A 19197-nucleotide genomic window follows, 5' to 3' on the forward strand; every position below is an offset into this window, starting at 1 on the left:
AGTTGGAGAAGGGCAAAGAGGCGCTAAGAACCAAGCACATGGCGACTCTAGCCCTCCCCCCAGCCCAGATGCCTGGGAAACACAGCTAGACGCTGCTGCTAGGCAGCAAAGCCAGGCCCGGGGATGCAGAGAAGGCGGCTTGGGTCCCCGGAGCTGCCAGCTGCCGGATGGGGGCAGGGGAGGGAACATCAGGGGCAGCGCTGGGGCCTCCCCGGTGAGACCCGCCCCTGAACAAAAATCGCCCCCCTCCTCCCTCACCTGTCCCAGGGAGGAAACTCCCGGGAGGGGATGCGCTCCAGCTCCCCGATTTCAGTCTTTGGCTAGGAGCCCTGGGATAGGGGGAGCAGGCGACAAGCCGACTGAGGAGAGATGCCTGCCCCTCCCCCCCCCGCAGGAAGGCACCGGGGCGGGGCTTCCTCGGTGGGGCGAGGCCTCTTGGTTTCACCCCCTTGAGGAGCGCCCCTCCCCCATCCTGGCCCCAGCTTGCATAAGAGCCGATAAGAAGAGGCTGCGCGCGTCTCTGCAGCCGCAGTGGAAGCTCATATCTGCTGGGAGGCGAATCCAGGAAAAGTTGGACACTTGTCTCACCTCGTCAACGAAAAGAACTAGAGGGAAGGATCGGAAGCCAAGGGCGCGCGGAAAGGGCGAGAAGGCGAGAGCAAGGCGGGGGTGTCGAGGGACCAGGACCACGACTCCCGCCTGGGCCTCAAGCACTTTTGCTCTCAAACTCTCGGGACGTCAAGGAAAATCCAGCCTCCCGAGGCCTCCGCCTCCTCTGGGCGCCCCCAGCGGGAGAGAGCTCGACAGTGGCGAGAAGTCCGTTGCGCTTCTAGTCACAGAAATATGGGGACGTTAAAAATACACGCGATGTCTCCTGTACACTATGTATAGGCTCTGCCGGCCCGCGCCCAGCGGCCCCGCGAGGAGGGGCGGCGGAGACGGCCGAGCGCGGCCTCCCCACCCCGCGCCCCCCGGGCCGCCGGGAGCAGCGCCGGAGGAGGGCAGAACGAGGCCGCGGGCGGGGCGCGGAAAGGGGGAAGGGGCCGCGCGGACAACCTGGGGTGCGGGGGCGTCTCAAAGCCCCAGCTCCTCTCCTCTCCGCGCAGCCTCCCGACCTTTATTGCAGCGTCTCCTCCGGCGGGGCGAGGCCGGGCTTAGAAAAAGGGCAGCGCAGCCGGGACCGAAAGAGCCACGCCCCAACCGGGCGCTTGGGGCTCTGGTCCCCGCACTGGGGCGGTCCTCTCCGAGTCAGCCCCGACGGACGTGGCCTCCGGGCTTCAGGCAGCGGGGAAAGGGGCCGGGGCGCGGGCGCAGGGTCTGTATGTAAACGGTGACAGCGGCGGGGGGGCGCGGCGAGGGCTCCGGGGCCGCGGGCCGGGCGCGCTCGGGCCCAGGTGGCAGGTCTTGGCCCTCAGGAGTAGATGGTGATGACCTCGCGGCCGCCGCCGCGGACCAGCATCACCCGGTCCAGGTGCTCGGTGAGGACCTCGAGGAACTCCATGTCTGAGCGCCCGTCAAGGAGAAAGACCCGTCCCTTTCCCTTCGGATGGAACTGAGGTCGCGGTAGGCCGCCGGGGAACTCTGGGCCCGCGTCCCTGTCCGAGGTGCTGATCCTGAAGCAGCAACGGCTCAGCTCTTCCATCCCGGGGCTAGGACCCAGATCCCTTGACGTCCACCTCCCTCTTCCCACCAGTTTTAAGTCCAGGATACAATTTTCGTCACCGTTGCGGTTGCGGGGAGGCCCAGGCATGTTGAGCAAAACAAGCTTGGCATCCCGGGATTTCTTCACGATGACCTCGTTCAGCCGCACGGCTGTGTGCATGCGCCGCACGTTGGACTGGTTCCTGCGGGAGGAAGGAGGGGAGGAGAGCGCGTGAGCCCGGAAGAGCAGAGAGTTGGATCCAGTCGCCGGGGGGTAACCAGGTCCTGGGCTGCTGGGACCCCCTTGCAAGCCGGGGACCACCAACCCCAGACCTCTCCAAGCTGGGTTATTCAGAGACCCCAGAGGTCAGGGGTCAGGTCAGGGCACGAATTGAGGGTTCATGATAGAGTGAAGAGAGTGAAGGATAGGGACCCTGGCCAATCCAGGAGAGAGAATTTAAAAACTCTGAAGCACTTACAAGTTCTCCCATTCCCTTCAGGAAACACAAGAGAAGCAAAGTGAGGAAGAAAAAGAGAGGAGTCAGAAAAAGCAGGAGAGGCTGAGGACTTGAGCCACCATCACCCACCCTGAGTGCACTCTGGCCCTGCTCTCCCAGCCCCACAGCCATCACCTTTCCACTGCCTGCACCTGGGAGCTCTGACCCTTAGCAATCGGGCCCAACCCCCAAGTCCTCAGATGGGGTCTGGGCTGGATCTTCGGACTGCCAGACCAGGACCCCTTCTGCTCGTTTGCTCTGCCATGGGGAGCAAAGACCCATAGGCTCACTCCAGACCCCAGCCCTTAGCCCCCAGGCCCATACGGCTTCATGCTGAAGAAGTCCTTGATGCCCTCGGAGGAGACAGGACTGGGGCCCTTATTCTTCTCTGCCACCGACTTGTCCTTGGTCCAGGTGAGATGCACCTTCTCAGGATCTGCCTCCCCCTCCCCCTCGGGCTCCTCCCCCGGGGACGGTGAGCTGCTGGGGCAGCTGGGAGCACTCTGGTCATGGATCAGCTGCACCTGAGTGATGAACAAAGGGACAGCACGTGACTCCTCTGGAGGCCAAAGGTTCTGCTCCCACACGCTGGAGCCAAACCACCAGAGCTGCACACCTCCTCCTCTGGCTTCTCCTCACTGTCACCAGCCGTCTCTTCCGGGACATTGAGGCGGAGCCGAGTGTTGGCTGGATTCTTCCTCCGGATTGAGCCGCGAGACTCATCTGTGATGCTCTGGATCTAGGGAGTGACACAGATTGGCACCGACTCTGCTGAGAGTCAGCACCCGTGTCCTGCAAAGAGCTACCACAGAGCTGATGCTCCACCAGGATGCACACTGTCAGGAACTGTACCAGCTGTTAAAATACTGCAATGCTTCCACACCCAATAGCTATTGCCCCACTGACCCTGCCACTCCAGCTCCTCTCTAGAACCCCCTGATCCCCCCATTATCCAGCAACCAAAGGGTCAACACCTAGCCCAGCAGGGCTCTACCTTAGCACCATGGTCCAGTGTCAGTTCTGATTGTCAGTGCACATGCCATTTCATACAATTTTTACCATCACCCCTGGATAACAGCCTGGATGACATCCTTGGAGGGTCCATCCTTCCCAGCTCAAAGGGGTACCCATCACTCATTCCCCTGAGGATCCATCAACCACAATCTGAGAAATATATTACCCACACCTGTGAGACCCATAACCATAATCTGTCACCTTCACCTATAGGATCTGCCACCCATTCCCCCAGGCAACCTGTCATTCACCTCTGAGAGCTCTTCTGTCCCCAGCCCCAGGATACCATCACTCATTTCCCCAAGGACCCCAATCCCTGGAGTGAGTCTTTAATTCAAACTCCAGGGGACTAGTGGTCCCACATTATCCACACGTGGGAGATCTCACCCCCATACCCCATAAGATGCTCATCACCCCTGAGAACCCATCAACCACAGCCTAGAAGGTTTGCCCCCAACTCCTACCATCAGCTATATCCCTAAATATCCATCTGTTACCCACCCTCTGAGGGTCTATCACATGATCCCTTGTATCCCACACTGGCAGCTCACACCCCTGAGGAATCATCATCCATGCATATTTAGCATCCATTATTTTCCCTTGGGTCGCAGAAATCACATAGAGGGGAAGATCTGTCACCCATGCCAAAGTCCCTTTGCATCCTGGCTGGGAGGCCTGGCAGGTGCAGCTGCAGAGTGTACCCTGCTGCTGGGAAGCCCAGGCCAGGAGGCAGGGCAGGGGAAATAAGGGTGATGAGTAATGTTCTAGGGTGAAGGTGGCAGTGCCAATGGCCACAAGTGTCAGCCCTGGGCCACCCCGAACCTGTGCAGACCCAGAACTGGTGGGAGCTTGAGGCTCTCAGAGCCCAACCAGGGCAACCTCACCTCCCGCTCCCGCTCATTCTTGGTTAAATGCATCTGTTTGAGGATCTGGGAACGCTGTTCCATCACCAATGTCTTCTCGTAGGTGTAAGCCGAGATGTCGCTCTCATGCTGTGGGCAGGCAGGGGTGGGGTGAGGGGGGCAAGGAAGGAAAGCAAGAGCTCTAGCTCAGGTGCAAGGCCAAGGGAAGGGAGGCAGGCCCCCTTCCTTCTGCCAGCCTAAGGCTTCCCTATCCAATGACCTAGTTTAATCAACAGATGTGAGAAGCAAGGACGAACAAGAGGCGATGCTCCTTGAAGGCAATACAGCTCATTCCCTCGTCAGCCCAGCACAGGACTGGGCGTATGAATGGGTGAATTAATGAATGAGTGGATTAATTCATTACCTGGGTGAGTGGAAAAGGGGAAGAAATTTAAAAAAAGAACAAAGGGGTGAATGAATACATACGTGGATGGATGGATGGGTAAGTGAGTGAATGAATACATTAATGAGTATACACGTAGATTGACGAGAACATAGAAGGATGAATGGATGGATAAATAAACGGAGGGAAGGGATGGACGAGAGGCTGTACAGTATAATTGCTGGCAGCATGGACTCTAGAGCCAGGCTGCCTGGGTTTGAATCCTGGCTCTGTCACTTAGTGTGCCTTGTTGGGCAAATTACTTAACATTTCTGTGCCTCAACTTCCTAATCTGTAAAACGGAAATGCTGATAATTGTATTTATTTCACTGGCTGTTGTGAGAATTAATATATATGAAGCGCATAGAACAGTGCCTCACATACAATGAGCACTGTTAGACATGGCTATTCTTACAAAGGAGAGAGGGATGGATGGATGGATGAACTCCCGGGTGAATATGTGAGAGGCTAAGAATGGGGGGGAGGGGCAGGCATCCAGCATCATAAGCTGATGAGTGCTGGGGTTGTCCTACTTCCCGCTGGGGCCAAGAGGAAAGAGGGCCAGGTGGGACTCCAAAACTTCAGGAGTGGCTCTTGGGGACTCACCATCTCCACCACCTCAACCTCCGCAGTGATACGTAAATGGTACAGAAATGTGGTGAGGTCCTTCTTCATCTGGATGCTGTTGTCGTCCATCTGGGCCACAGTGAAGATACGCATCTTGCATTTCCGCCAGACCTAGAGGGGTGAAGGGGACCCAGAAAGATCCAGGCCAGATGCAGAGCGGAGATCCAGGGCCAAAACCTAGAGAGGACCCTCACCCTTCCCAGCCGCTTTCCCACACACACAAGCAGACTCGAAATCCTCTATCTCAGCGCCACTCCCTACAAAAACTCTCCCGCTTAGGTGAGGGTCCCCCATTAAAGGATCACCTGCTTGGGTTAAGCACTGCTCTCCTTTACAAGTCAAGGATGCCCCCAAGGGGAGACAGTCAGCTCCTAACATCTCAGAATGAAGGAGATGATCAGATCCTTTTCCCAGGAGCTCATAAGGGGAGAGCTCACATGGAGGCTGGCCCTGGCCAGAGCCCATGAGCCTCACCCACAGATGTGCACGCACACACAGAAATGCATGCCTGTGCGCACACGCACCTTGTGGTGCCGCAGCAGGAAGGGCAGCAGCATGAGCATGCCTCCGTCGTGCACAATCCACCAGACATCGATGCTGCCCTCAGAGAAGCGCTCCGGGTTCCCGGGAAACATGGAAACGTTCTTGGTGACCAGCAGGGCCAGGTGACCGGCCGTGGTTTCCCGTACCAGCTCTGGGGGTAGCCAAGGAGAGGGCCAGACAGGAAAACAGTGACCCTGGTCCCCTCCTACACGCAGCAGCAGCCTCGGGGGCTCCTGGCACCCAGCAGCCCACCCCACCCCACCCTGCCTTGGCCTTGGGCTGCATAGTCAGAAAGCCAGCATCTACCTGAGCTCATCACTTATTTGTTATTTGGATTTGGGAAAGCCTCTCAAACTCTCTGGGCCTCAGTTTCCCCCCCGTCAAGTGGCAATAACACCACCTCCCCTTTCTGATTATTAAAAACTCTACCTACATGGCCTCATTTAATCTTCCCAACCACCTTATAACTATGATCTACCTATAAAAGAGATGGAATAGCCTGGAGTTAACAGGGCAGCCTCTGGGTTTACCAGCTGTGCAATCTGCAGCAAACTTCTTAATCTCTCTTTGCCTTAGTTTCACACCAATAAAACAGAGATAACAATGCCCAGCCCTCACAGGACTGCTGAGAGAATTAGAGACAGAGAAAGCCTCAGCTTGTCTGGCAGACAGAACACAGTCTATAAATGTTACTTATGATATTACTATAACCGACTATTACCAAGGAATCGGATGCTCAGAGAGGGTGAGTCCCTTGTGAACAGTCACACAGCTAGCAAGGGCCAGAAGTGAGATTTAGACCCAGGCCTCTGTGACTTCAACGCTGTGGCTCTTCTCACTGCCCTGCACTGTCTTCCTCCCAGGGCTGTGAGCCCGGCAGGAGCCAGGACCGTCTCATTCACACCTGAGTCCCCAGCGCCTAGCACAGTGGACGGCTTTGAACACCATCACCTGCATCTGCTGAATCGACACTTACCAAGCCTGGGAAACGGCCCCCAGGCCCAAAGAAGGAGAACGCACCCTCAGTCCTCCACCGCCCCCAGCCCACCACTGCCCCCAGCCCACCCAGCTTTACCGATGAAGTTCCTCCACGTCTGATGATCTTCCTTCTGCCGCCAGTTGCGGGGCCAGCCAACGAGCACTGTATTGTGCTGCAGGCCCCCGAGGCCCCCAGACTGAATCAGATGGGACACGCCATCACGCAGGTTGGAGGAAATCACTACCTGGCAGAAGCCTTTGACCTTCTCCGCCTCCATCAAGCGCCGGATGGACTGGGGGTTGGGGGGAGGGTGTCAGACAGGGACCAGGCTCAGGCCTGGCCCCTTGCAGCCTCCCTTCCTCTCATCTCTCCCCTCCATCATCCCGATCTTCCCAAAGCGCAGCTCTGATCGTATCAGCCTCTGGCACCAGAATCACGCATGGTTCCCCATCACCTCTGGCCCCATTCCTTGTTGATCAATCAAGGCTCTTCGTGATCAGACTCCACACTTCACACCACCCTGCTGTTGCTCACACAGTCCCCCTGCAAGCTCTCCACCACCACCCGGCCCCCTCCCCGCACTGTACATTACACCCTGCCTGGCCCAACTCAAATGTCACCTTCTTCAGATACCAACCCCCAACCAGACCAGAATGAAACTGGGCTCCTCTGCCTGGCCACACAATTTGCTTTTAGCAACTTTTAAAAGTTAGCATAATGATAAGTATTTTAAATGCACATTCAATCCGCACTAGGAGGGAAATGTTCCTGTTACTCTCATTTTATAGAAGAGGAAATTGAGGCTCAGAGGAATTAAGACTTGCTTAAGGCCACACAGCTAATGGATATTATTGTAGGGGTTCAACTCCAGGGGTCGGACTCCATCCCCCACACCCTTAACCACTACCCTGATGTCAAAGAGACACGGCTTCCATTCCTACCTCTGCTACCTCCTGGCTGTGTGACCTCGGGCCAATCACCTAACCTCTACGAGCCTCAGTTTTCTCATCTGTCAAATGGAGATCATGACAGCCACCTCACTGAGGAATCAGGAGAATTACATGTGGGTAAGGCTTAGTATTCTGCCTGACAGATCGTCAACACCCAACACAACCTATTACTCTGCCGTTATTAACTCTAACGTGGTACCTATCAACAGCGGACGGGTCTGAGAGCCTTTGTCTATGTTCTGTCTTGCCCACCAGCCTGTGACCACCTTGAGGGCTGGAACTGGTCTTACACATCTCCATCTGCCCCATGCCTAGCCCAGTGCCTGGTACACAGCACGTTCTCAGCCACTGCGCGTTTAATTAAACTGACCAGTAGAGGCCTCCAGCTCTGGGACCTGACAGATTGGTCAGAACGGCCCAGCGAGGCAGAAACAGCAACTGTCACAAGCCATTAGGGGTGCCCCTCCCTGTCTCACCTCGCCTCCCTCAGGCCCCCTTCCTCTCTCCACGATTAGTTACAGCCCCGGGGGGAGAAAGGCCTGAATCACAGACAGAACCTGCTTCCTCTGCTACCCACCAGGTTCCAGATGCCTGTTAGTGCCCCGTAATGCAGACACCAGCCATCCCAGCCCACACTGGCTCTGTGCACTGCTCCGTGGGCATGGACCAGGATGGGGACAAGAGCAGGTGAGCCAGAGCCAGGGTCCTGGGTTCATATCCTGACTATGCTTCTAGCCAGCTTTGTGACTTTCCGCAAGCTCCTGTCCCTCTCTGGGCCTCAGTTTCTTCCTGTGCCAAGTGTAGATACTCACTCTGCCGATTCCACACAGCGTGGGGATTGAAAGAATCCACGGATGTGAAAACACTTTGAAAGATTTATACTCTGGCAGGAAGAGGTCTGGAATAGGAGTCAAGCAGTCCTGGTTCTCTGACCTTAGATAAGTGACCTGACTTCTCTAAGCCTCAGTTTCCTTATCCATAAAATGAGCCCTTCTGGCTCTGATGGTCTTTGGTTCTGCAAGTTGAATTCTAAGGAATTCACTCCCTGAGCCCTTAGACTCCTCTTCTAAGGCAAAGGACAGAAAGGCCCGAGCCCTCTTTGATCTCAAAGGTGGTAAGGAAGGAAAGGGCAAAGGGGCAAGGACTGTCCTCCTGAGTGCCCTGTCCTTCCCCACTCCCTCTGCTCACCTCCTCTGCCCGCTGGGCCTGGGGATGGTTGTCCAGAAAGGTGCCCTCAAGGACAGAGCCCACAATGGTCAGGCCCTTTCCTGCCTTGAGCTGGGAGGTCAACGAGAGCAGCTGTGGGTGTACCACGTTCTGGTCTTGGTCCACGCGCACCAGCACCAGCAGCTGTGGTCTGAAGAGGGTGCAAGGTCATGTGATCCATCTACTATCCACACAACCACCAGCCACCCTACACCCATTGGTCCATTCATTTCTTTGAATATCAGCCCATCCAACCATCTCCCACACATCCATCCATCCCCCAACCCATCCATCTCTCCATCCACCTCATTAATCCATCCATCCATTCAACCACCTACCCATCTATTTTATCCTTCAGTCATCCACTCATATTCATATTAATTTACCTACACATGTATTATTCACTCCATTATCCACACATCCACCTACCACCATCAATTCACACAACCATATATTCATATACACTTACACATATACCTCCCTCCCTTACATATATACACTTAGCTATCTACCCATCTATTTAACCACTCATTTCCTTATTCATTTAGCCATCCCATCTATTCAACCACTCATCAATTTAATAGCATTCTCTAAGCACCTACTCTGGGCTAGACCCTGTGCTAAGCATTGGAGAATTCACAGACAAATAATGCAAAGCCCCAGTCTCTGGAAGCCCCAGTCTAGTAGGTATCAGCAAGGATAAGCCAGCGATGTCCTAGGCATAGCTTAGACTTCCAGGCCTTACTCTTGGCAAAATGAGCCTGAGGGAGGTGAACGAGGGGTTGGGCCTGCAGAGCAGTCAGTGAGAAAGCACCCTGGGCTGAGAGGCGGGGAGTGAAGATGCTGGTTCCAGCTCTGCCTTCCAGGACCTCTGAGACCCTCTCTGGTCTCTGATTTTCATGTGAATAAAATGGAGGGATTGTTATTAATCTAGAGATTTCTAAGAGGTCCTATAACTGTTAAAGTAGATGATTCCACCTCTCTCAGAGCAAATGCTATACGACATTATGTTTGTCTTCTCCATGGAACTGTGAGCTCACTACATCCCCAGAGACCAGAAGAAGGCTTGGCACATACCATGCATTCACACATTCTTTTTAACAAATGATGGAATGAATGAATGGATGGATGGATGGATGGGTGGATGCACGGATGGTCAGGAGGCTGTTGTGGTGGGTGGTGTTTTGGAGAACAAGTGTCTGGAACGAAGCCCAGCCTCAGTGTTGTAGGTGGAAGGGTTCAGACAAGGCTGAGATGATGAGGAGAGGTTAAGGGCACAGCATTGTGTGGTGGGGACGATCAGGCCCCGCTCCCCTCCTCTCCCTCCCGAGCCCTCACACAGGTGTCCCCATCACTGACCTCCAGTTCTTGGTGTGCGGGGGCCCTTCCTCCAGGCGTAAGAGGGCATAGCGAGCAGCGCTGAGAGACAGGCCTCGGATCCCATCACCCCACTCCTTCTCCGCCCTGGGGGCCAGGAAGGGGATCACGTGAGGGCAGAAAGCCAGGGAGGGTCAGGGAGAACCGTCCACACTGAAGTGGCCGCCCCAGGGCAGAGCCATCTATCTCAGGCTCAGAAAGGACATGCATGTTGCTCCTGCCACCTGCATTTCTCAAAGCTTCAGCCCATCCCTCCGCCCCTGTCCCCTATCTCCCAATCCACCCCGGTCACCTTTTATCTTCCATGCTAGCCTCATCCTCTCCCACTGCCTGCTTCATCCCCACCCCACCCCAACTACCCACCACTCCTTCTCCTCCTCACCCTTCTCATCCCTCAGTCTCTCCCAGCCCTCCCTACTCTCCACACTTACCCACGGTACTCAATGTACTTGTAGATTAGCCCAGCAATGAGCATGGCCACCAGAGCGTAATACCAGGAGCAGATGAACATGAGGGCCAGGCAGAGGCTCATGCCCAGGAAGGAGAGTGTCCTGGACAATGGGAGGAAGACCCAGCCTCTGAGCCCTGGTGGAGCTGTCACTGATGCCGCGGCTCAGACAGCAAGAGTTAGATAGGGCAGGGCCTGGGAAACACCTGGGAGACTCCAGCCAGGTCCAGAGGCACCCACACCATCATCTCCATCAACACCACGGGGCTATGGGACCTTCTGGATGAATGAGCAGCCACAGTCAGGGCACCGCCCCATGCCCCACTCAGCTCCTGTCACTGCACTGCCCTGATCCTGTGCTTTAGGCCCTGCAGACAGCCCTGGCCAGATGGGTTCTGAGGCAGGGGTCTTTGGGCAGAGGTGGAGGCCGGATCTCCCAGGAAGAGCATGCCCCCAGAAAGAGGCAGCTGGCAAAGCAGGAGCGCTGAGATGGAGTCAGGCAGCCCGGATTCCACCCAAGTGTGCCACAGTCTTGCTGGGTGGCCTTGGGCCAGTCCCTTCCCCTGTTTCAGCCTCCATTTCCTTTTTGTAGAACCGGCATGCTCATTCCTGCCTCGTCTGCCCTATGGGCCTATTGTGAAGACAAAGAGCCATGAAGCAAAATGATCAGAAGGACCCCAGCTCCACGTAATGAGCATCTTCCGCGCACCAAGCACTGTAATGCTCACAATGGTCCTCTGAGGTAGGTGCAGTTATCATCCGATTTCACAGTTGAGGAAAATGAGGTTTCCTCATCTAGATTGTAAGAGGGTGAGCTTTATGGGCAGGGGAGAGATGACAGCTGAGACTGTCTGTCCTGTGTATTATTATTTGTGATTATAAGGAGACCCTCTCACGCTAGTTGGGCTATAAAAGCTAGAGCATGGGGTCCTTTGACCTAGAGGAGGTGAGGTTGGGGCAGAGATGAGAGGATGGTTCTGTGGGGTGGGAAGGGGGAACGGGGCACCCACCAGTGATAATATCGAAAGCGTGGCCTCCAGTTGGGCGTCCTCAGCAGCGTCTGTACTGCACAGGCCAGGTTCACAAACATGTAACACATCAGGAAGAACCTAGAACACAGAAAGGCCCCAAGAGAGACAGAGATGCAAGGGAAGGCAGAGACAGAAACATGGTGAAAAGGGAAAAGAAATTGGGGAGGTGCTGAATCATGTTCTGGTGCTTAGGGAGGAGTTTTAAAAGCCAAATTCCCTTACAACACACCCTGACACATGTGGGGATGAATCTCCACATATCAAAGGACGGGTTTCTATGACAGTGGGGAACCTCCTGGGTTGTTAAAGTGTTTGGGTGGGCTGTCCAGGGTCACAGCTGGAGGATCCAGGTAGAGAGACCCCCAGAGCCAATGGGGAGGGCAAGAGACCAGCACACACATAGAGAGGATGGGGGCGACCTCGTCGAGGGATGCAATGAGGATGCCGATCTCGCAGATGCAGGCGGTCAGGAGCAAGGCCCATGTCGGCTCTCCGTTGGCTTTGCCGTGGCCAAAGACCTAGGGACATAGCCACACCACGGGGATCTGAGACTTTAAAGACTTCCTGTCTCTCTCTTCCAGTCTTGGGGACCAGTGCTGTAGAGCCAGGAATCCCCTGACTAATGAGGAGGTAGGGAGAGGATGCTGTATTTCTCAGCTTTAGGGATCCAAAGGGATACCAGGCTCCTGCTGTATCTCACCCACCCTGACATTGGTACCCCAGTGCAATGAAGTTCAAACGATCCCTTAAGGGGAAAACAAACTCCAGTGGGACAGATGAGAGAGGAGCTACAGGAGGCCAGCAAGTGGCCATCACTGTGTGCTCCATAAATCTTTTTTTTTAAGCACCATGGAGAGAGCCACCCCCTCTTCTTGCCCTTTGGCTGCCTCCCTGAGTTCCTGCCCAATCACTAGGCCAGAGGAGGACCATTTATTTTTCCCCTAAGAGCAGACTACTCTGCCCAAAGAGATGGCACTGACCATGGGCCAAATCCCAAATAAGGCACACTCATTCTTCTTCATGGCAGCGCAGAGCGGAAGGGCCCCAGGAGGCAGCTCAAGGCTTGCCACAGCCCTGGCTCACTGTGTGGCCTCTCTGGGCAGGGGCCTCGCTGGCTGGTGTAGGGGGTGGGCTGTTCCTCCCACATTCCTCCCCCACTAACCTGCAGGAAGGGCACTATGCCATCCCGAGAGATGGCCTGCAGCAGGCGTGGGGCCCCTGTGAGACTCTGCAGCCCAGCCCCACAGGTGGAGAAGAAGGATCCGATGACAATGACCCAGGGGGACGGCCAGGCCAGCGTGCCTACCACCAGGTTGCCATTCACAGCTTCACCAAACCTGGAGTGAAACAGCAAGAGGACAGGAGATGCTTGGTGAGCAACGCTCCCTGGATTTGCAGGGCAGGTCTCCCACACCAACTTCAGGACCAACTGTACGCCCACCCTAGGGTGAGGCTCTGTAGGGGCGAGGGCAGAGACAAAGCCCCTAATGTCCTGGGCACTTTCTGTCTGTGTGACCTTGGGCAAGTCATTTAACCTCTCCTTGCCTCAGTTTCCTTAGCTGTAAAATGAGAATCATTATAAACCTATTCACAGGATTGGTGAGAGAATAAAGGAAGATAACGCTGTAAAATGCTTAGCACTGCACCTGGAACATGGTACTAATAGAGATTCTAGTAAATGGTCAATCGTGTAATACTATGTTATCTGGGGAAAATCTCTTAGCCTGTTAGAACCTCAGTATCTCCATATGAAAAATGGGGGTTCTGGCCTCATCATGTGGTGATGGTGTGCAATGTGAGAATCAAAGGAAAGCATTTTCTAACAATGACACTGTCTTAAATGGAAGAGGCTGCTCTAGTAGGTGGAGGGAGCCCTGTCCCTGGAGTGTGTAAGCAGAGGTGCTCAAATGGGCCACTGCTGAAGGACTCCAAGTGTCAGATGAGGGTTACAGGATGACCTGCTGAATCCCTTGCAATCTTATGGGTGGTCTACGAGTAAATGAAATGAGATAAGTAGAGGCTAAGGTGCCCCCAAAACTAACAGGTGTAATATATGCAAATCATCCATTTGGCCAGGTCACTCCCCTGCTTAAACCCTTTAGAGCTTCCCCCAGTTTTTATAAAATAAAGCTCCAATTTCCTGGTGCCAAAAACCAGGTCTCCAGGGCTGGCTCCAGCCTGGGTCTCCAGCCTCACGTCCCTATTCCTCAGAAGCCAGGATGGTGCCACAGAAACTGACTTCTGTGATAGGACCTCCTACTTCACCCTGCTGGTGGAGCATGCATGCATACCCCTTTCAGAAGTGCATGCTCCCGAAGTGCTGAACTGCTTACGGCCACAGGCACCCATGTGTGCTAACACACACACACGGCTGTTTTTCTACTCCACCTTTGCTCATGCTGTCCCCACTGCCTGGAATGCCCTTCCCCTCCTGGTCACCCAAGTCATCTCTACTCAACATTTAGAATGGAAGGATAAACGAGAAGATGCGTATAAGGCACTTCCAGCATCACCTCCTCTTCCCCAACCCTCTGAGGACTGGACTGCAGCCTTCTGGGCACCTCCACAGCCCCTGTATTTTCCTTTATCACCACCCCCACCACCCTGCATTTCAAGTCTGTTGACAGGTATGGTTCCTATCCCCAAAGAGCTCCTTCAGGATAAAAATCATGTGTTATTTATCTTTGTTTCCCCCAGAACCCTGGACAGCGACCAACACGTAGACATCCAGGAAATAGCACATGAATTAATAGATTTTAAAGAAAAAAAAGGAAAGTGTCATTATCCTGAAAGAAACAAGACACCACTCAAGCTTCTTGAGCTGGAGTGACAGGAGAGAGATGAAATACAGTATGAGAACCGGAGTTGATCTTCCTCCCACAAGGCCCCCTGCACAGGTTTCGGCACCCCTGGCTGACCCAGAACCTGGCCCCCATGCCCACCCCACCCCCAGAGCAGAATCAGCCCTGATTCCCTTACTTACTTGTCCCGAAGGACGACCCCCTCAATGCAGGCCCCAAATAGAACAACGGAGCTGATATCTGCAGCAGAGGATGAAGGAGAATCCCCAGAGTGGCGTTCCCTTTCCTCCCCACCCTTCCTAAGCCAGCCAGGTGAGGCAGCAGCTGCAGCTGCCCTCCCCACCCACGGTGGTCCCAGCCCAGCAGTGCAGGATACAGACAGCAGAGGTGGTGGCGATGGCCAGGATGGTGCCAGTGGGAATTGACTTCTGGGCATCCCGCAGGTCCCCAGAGCGGTTAGAACCAGCCATGATCCCTGTGAACAGAGGAGCAGCTAGGACAGGAGCCACAGGAGCCCAGAAAGACTGAGAAGACAGGACACCAGCCTCAGAGTCAGGAAGTCTGGGATCTAGCCCTGGCATACTAACTTGTGCGAGAACTTGGCCACGCTACTTGGCTTCTCCCAGCCTTAATTCCCTCATCTGTCCCATGGGAACTGAATTGCTGGCTCCTGCCTACGTGATGGGGCTGTTGAACTAAGAAATTCCCCTACATCATCCTTGACTCTCTCCTACCCATCCATTCCCAGGCAGAGTCCTCCCTCTCTGAGCTCCCCTTCACCTGTGACTGAGGGGAAGTAGATGCCAACCAGCAGAGTGAAGTAGGAGGTCATATCGCTGAAGACGTAGGGATGGTCCATGTCGACAGGGGTGCCATCTGCCAGGCCCACCGAGGGCATCCCACGCCTCTCCACAATCACCCCCTTGGTCAGGTAGGAGCTCCAGAGGTTCTCTGTGGGGGAGACAGGATGCTCAGAGGGAAGATCAGAAGTCAGGTGCCAGAGCTCTGGGTCCAGGTGGTGGGGTGGGCAAAAAGAAGGGTCAAGGTCAGCCACCTCCCACTCCCCCCAGGCCTTGGCTGTATTTTACTTCCACCAACATTTCCTCAGCTCCTGATCTGGGCCAGGCCATGCACAGGGGCTCTACACACGAATCAGATCTAGTCCTTGCCCTCAAATAGTCCAGTCTAAAGGAGTAATAGACACACAAAGACCTATCTCAGACCGATTCAATATGTCCCAAACTGATCTCACCACTCACCCACCCCAAACCAGCTCCTGTCTTGTATCCCTTATCTTGGTAAATGGCACCACCATCGATTCAGACAGCTTGACATTGCCCTCAACTGCTCCCTCTTCCATCTCCATTTCAAAACCATCTCCAACTCCTGTCCATTACTCCTCCTAGATATTTCTCAAATACACCCCTTCTCTCCCTTCCAGGGTTCCTCCACTTCGGCACTACAGTCATGTGCCGCATAACGATGTTTCAGTCAACCACGGACTGCATATACATCGGCGGTCCCATAAGATGAGTACAATATAGCCTAGGTGTATAGTAGGCTGTACCATCTAGGTTTGTGTAAGTACACTCAATGATGTTCACACAATGATGAAATCACCTAACTACGCATTTCTCAGAACATATCCCGTCATTAAGCGACGCATGTCTGTATTGACATTTTGGGCCAGATAATTCTGTGTTGTGGAGGGCTGTCCTATAGCATTGTAGGATGTTTAGCAACACCCTGCCTATACACACTAGATGCCAGTAATAATCCTGCAGTTGTGACAACCAAAAATGTCTCCAGATATTGCCACCTCTCTCCTGGGGAGGAAAACATCCCTGGTGGAGAACCACTGCTCCATTCCTACTGCCATCACTCCATCACTCTAGGTGAGAAAACCATCATCTCTCACCTGACTCAGCATCAGCCTCCTCCTGGACTCCCTGCCTCTGTTCTCTCCCCCTTTTAGCCCACCCACATGAGCAGCCAGAGTGAATCTTCAGAAATGACAAGCTGACCATGTCCCTCCTTTACTCAAAACCCTTTGTTGGCTCCTCATTGCCCTCAGGACACAGTCCAAACTCTTGAACGTGGCTTCCAAGACCCACCAGTCAGCCTCATGCCAGCCTCTCCAACATCATATCTTGCCCCTCCTTCCTTTGCACTTTATGCCCCAGTCATACCAAATTACTTGTAGTTGGAAGGACACAATATGTTCTTCTGTATCTGCATGCTTCTAGGCTGTTCTTCTGTCTCTTATTCCCCTAGTATAACCAAAATCTCTTCTTTATCCTTCAAAACCCTTCTCAGATGAGTCCAAGAAGCCTTGTCTCACCACCTGATACACATGGCCATCCCTCCCCTGGGAGATCTCTGTTCATTTAATGCACATCTACACATATCACAATTGATTTGCTAATACATCTGTCTCTGCCATCAGACTCCTTGAGGCCAAGGACTGTGACTTATTTATGTTGTGTTTCTGGTGCTTAGCATAGTGCTAGGCACTTATTAGGTGCTTAGTGAATACTTGTTAAACTGATGGCTTTCTTTCCTATTAGGTAGTAAGATACTCGAAGGCTCCCTTTTATCTCTACCCCTCCATGATCCCAAGGACAGAACATGGCCCAGAGTAGGTGCTCAATTAAAACTGATTGAATTTATCTGAATCCCAAGGAGAGTCCCTTAATCCTAACTGTTTAACTCCCAATCCCTGCAGTGATCCCTGGACACCAGCTCTCTTCCCTCCCCCAGACCTTTGATGAGGCCACTGGCAGCGCCAGGAATGCCCTGGATCTCCGTGACATTGTTTCGGGTGAAGTACTCATCACAGGTGGCATTGAGGAAGCGGGAGGAGCAGAAAAGGCCCCAGAGCCGTGTGGTCACCGTCTCATTTCCTTCCCAAGCTAGCTTGGCACAGACATCAAAGCCATGGCGAGACAGTGTGCGGTTCCCCAGGAGGCAGATCCTAGGGAGAGAAACAAGGAAGGAAGATGGAGAGGGACATAACCTTGCCCTGGCTTCACAGTAGAACCGCCAGAGGAGCTCTAAAAAACACAGATGCCAGGGCCCCATATCCATATTCTGATTTAATTGGGATGGAGCCCAGAATCGGCGTTTATTCAAAGCTGCCCCAAGTGATTCTAATATGCAGCCACGGCAGAGAACCACCGCCTTACTGCAATGCTATGTTTCAGCACCACAGACAGCAGTTTCTGTGTGCCGCCTTTTGGGGCAGTGGGAGGTAGGGGAATCTGTCCTAGGGAGAGAGGCAGAACCAACAGGGATCTGAGCTCCCGGACCCTCTCTTCTGTGTCCTTTCCCACGATAGAGAAGACGTTTAACACTAAGAGGTAGTCCCATTCCGGGAGGTTGTCCCATCCAGGAAATGTTTCCCTATCACGGAGTGTTCATCCCTTCAGAAATCTTTCCACTTGGTTCTTCCTAGGTCCACCCCACCAGCAAGCAGTTGACCCTCACCAGGGAAACTGTAACCACTCCAGAAATGTTACCCCACCCTGAAAAGACTGCCCCCAAACCAGGAGAGATTTTTCCTCCTAAGGCAGGTTGCTCTGAATCCACAACCACTCCAATTCTGAGAGATGGGGAGGAGGGGGTGGCAGAGACTGGTGTGCAGACCAGGCCAAGGAAGAGGAGGACAATGCCTTAGACTCAGAGTAGCAGCACTTACGGGAAGTTGGGCGGGTCGAAGGCAGATTTGATGACCCCAGCATAAATGGCCAGGATGGAGAGGATGACACAACCCAGGAAGACAAGGGCAAACTTGTTGACATACTTGACGCCCACAAATACCACGGTGGCCATGCAGGTGAGCACACAGGTGCCATAAACACGCATATTGTTCAACATGGCTGCTGCCTCCCCGCTGGCATCTTCTGCCTTAAAAATGGCCATAGCTGGGAAGAGGTAAGCCTGCGGGAAAGGGGTGAGGAGGTCAGGCAAGTAACCCAGTAAGAAACAACTGAGAATCACCCCAAGGAAATAAACCGAAGTGCAGGCAAGGCTTTGGAAAAAAGACACCCATCACAGCACATTTACAGTAGAGCAAGACTGGAAATGACATCCAATGACAGCGGAATGGGTAAGGAAATCCTGCTCTCTCCTACCAGGACTTTTATACAATCACTAAAAATGATATTGCAAAAAAGTTCAGAGCAATTATTGGTTTCTATTATTTTTATTAGGTATGATTCCTGATGGTTACTTATTGTTTTTATTATTTCTAATAGAAAGGTAGAAATAAATTAGACATTCATCACTAGAGGATTGGGTGACTAAATCATGATATTTCCATATAGACTACAGAGCTGTTGAAAAGGATAACAGATTTATATGAACTGACTCAAAAAGCTATCCATGTTATATTAGCTAAAAACAACCAAGTTTTAAAAAAAGAATATGTCTTATGATCTCATTTTTGTAAATATATGTGTACTTATATGTGAATATGCACACATATATGTGTATATATGTCTGTGTGTAGATACATCAAAATGTTAACAGTGGTTTTCTCTGAATGGTGAAAATGTGGATAATCTTTATTCTTTTGCACATCTGTATTTTCTATAATTTCTATACTAAGTATTAATGTTTATAGTCTTACAAAAGTTATTTTCACTTGTAAATGATACTTACAAAGAGAGTTTTGGGTTATTTAGGGGAATCTATAGAGTTATATTTTACAAAGACAGAATACGATATTGCATAAAAAAAAACTAGAAGGAATACACCAAAATGTTAATGATTATTTTCTTCAGGCAATTGTTACTTGT

General features: G+C 53.0%; 1 protein-coding gene across 1 annotated transcript in view; it reads right to left on the minus strand.

Annotated features, from left to right (window-relative positions):
- Positions 1-953: 953 nt before the first annotated feature.
- The window catches only part of SLC12A5 (solute carrier family 12 member 5), a 34982-nt gene continuing 16738 nt past the window's right edge, over positions 954-19197 (minus strand). Inside the window, exons 7-25 of the mRNA XM_058562583.1 lie at positions 18096-18337; positions 17161-17372; positions 15179-15349; positions 14775-14873; positions 14581-14638; positions 12760-12934; positions 11997-12115; positions 11577-11675; positions 10550-10669; positions 10101-10205; positions 8724-8892; positions 6682-6877; positions 5588-5757; positions 5043-5174; positions 4037-4144; positions 2755-2877; positions 2463-2662; positions 1711-1844; positions 954-1503 (exon numbers count right to left, since the gene is read on the minus strand). Coding sequence (XP_058418566.1) covers positions 1412-1503; positions 1711-1844; positions 2463-2662; positions 2755-2877; positions 4037-4144; positions 5043-5174; positions 5588-5757; positions 6682-6877; positions 8724-8892; positions 10101-10205; positions 10550-10669; positions 11577-11675; positions 11997-12115; positions 12760-12934; positions 14581-14638; positions 14775-14873; positions 15179-15349; positions 17161-17372; positions 18096-18337 — 2724 coding nt within the window. The 3' untranslated portion in view covers positions 954-1411. The remainder of the gene's footprint in view (positions 1504-1710; positions 1845-2462; positions 2663-2754; positions 2878-4036; positions 4145-5042; positions 5175-5587; positions 5758-6681; positions 6878-8723; positions 8893-10100; positions 10206-10549; positions 10670-11576; positions 11676-11996; positions 12116-12759; positions 12935-14580; positions 14639-14774; positions 14874-15178; positions 15350-17160; positions 17373-18095; positions 18338-19197) is intronic.

This window comes from Diceros bicornis, chromosome 19, assembly GCF_020826845.1.
Source record: "Diceros bicornis minor isolate mBicDic1 chromosome 19, mDicBic1.mat.cur, whole genome shotgun sequence".
Lineage (NCBI taxonomy): Eukaryota > Metazoa > Chordata > Mammalia > Perissodactyla > Rhinocerotidae > Diceros > Diceros bicornis.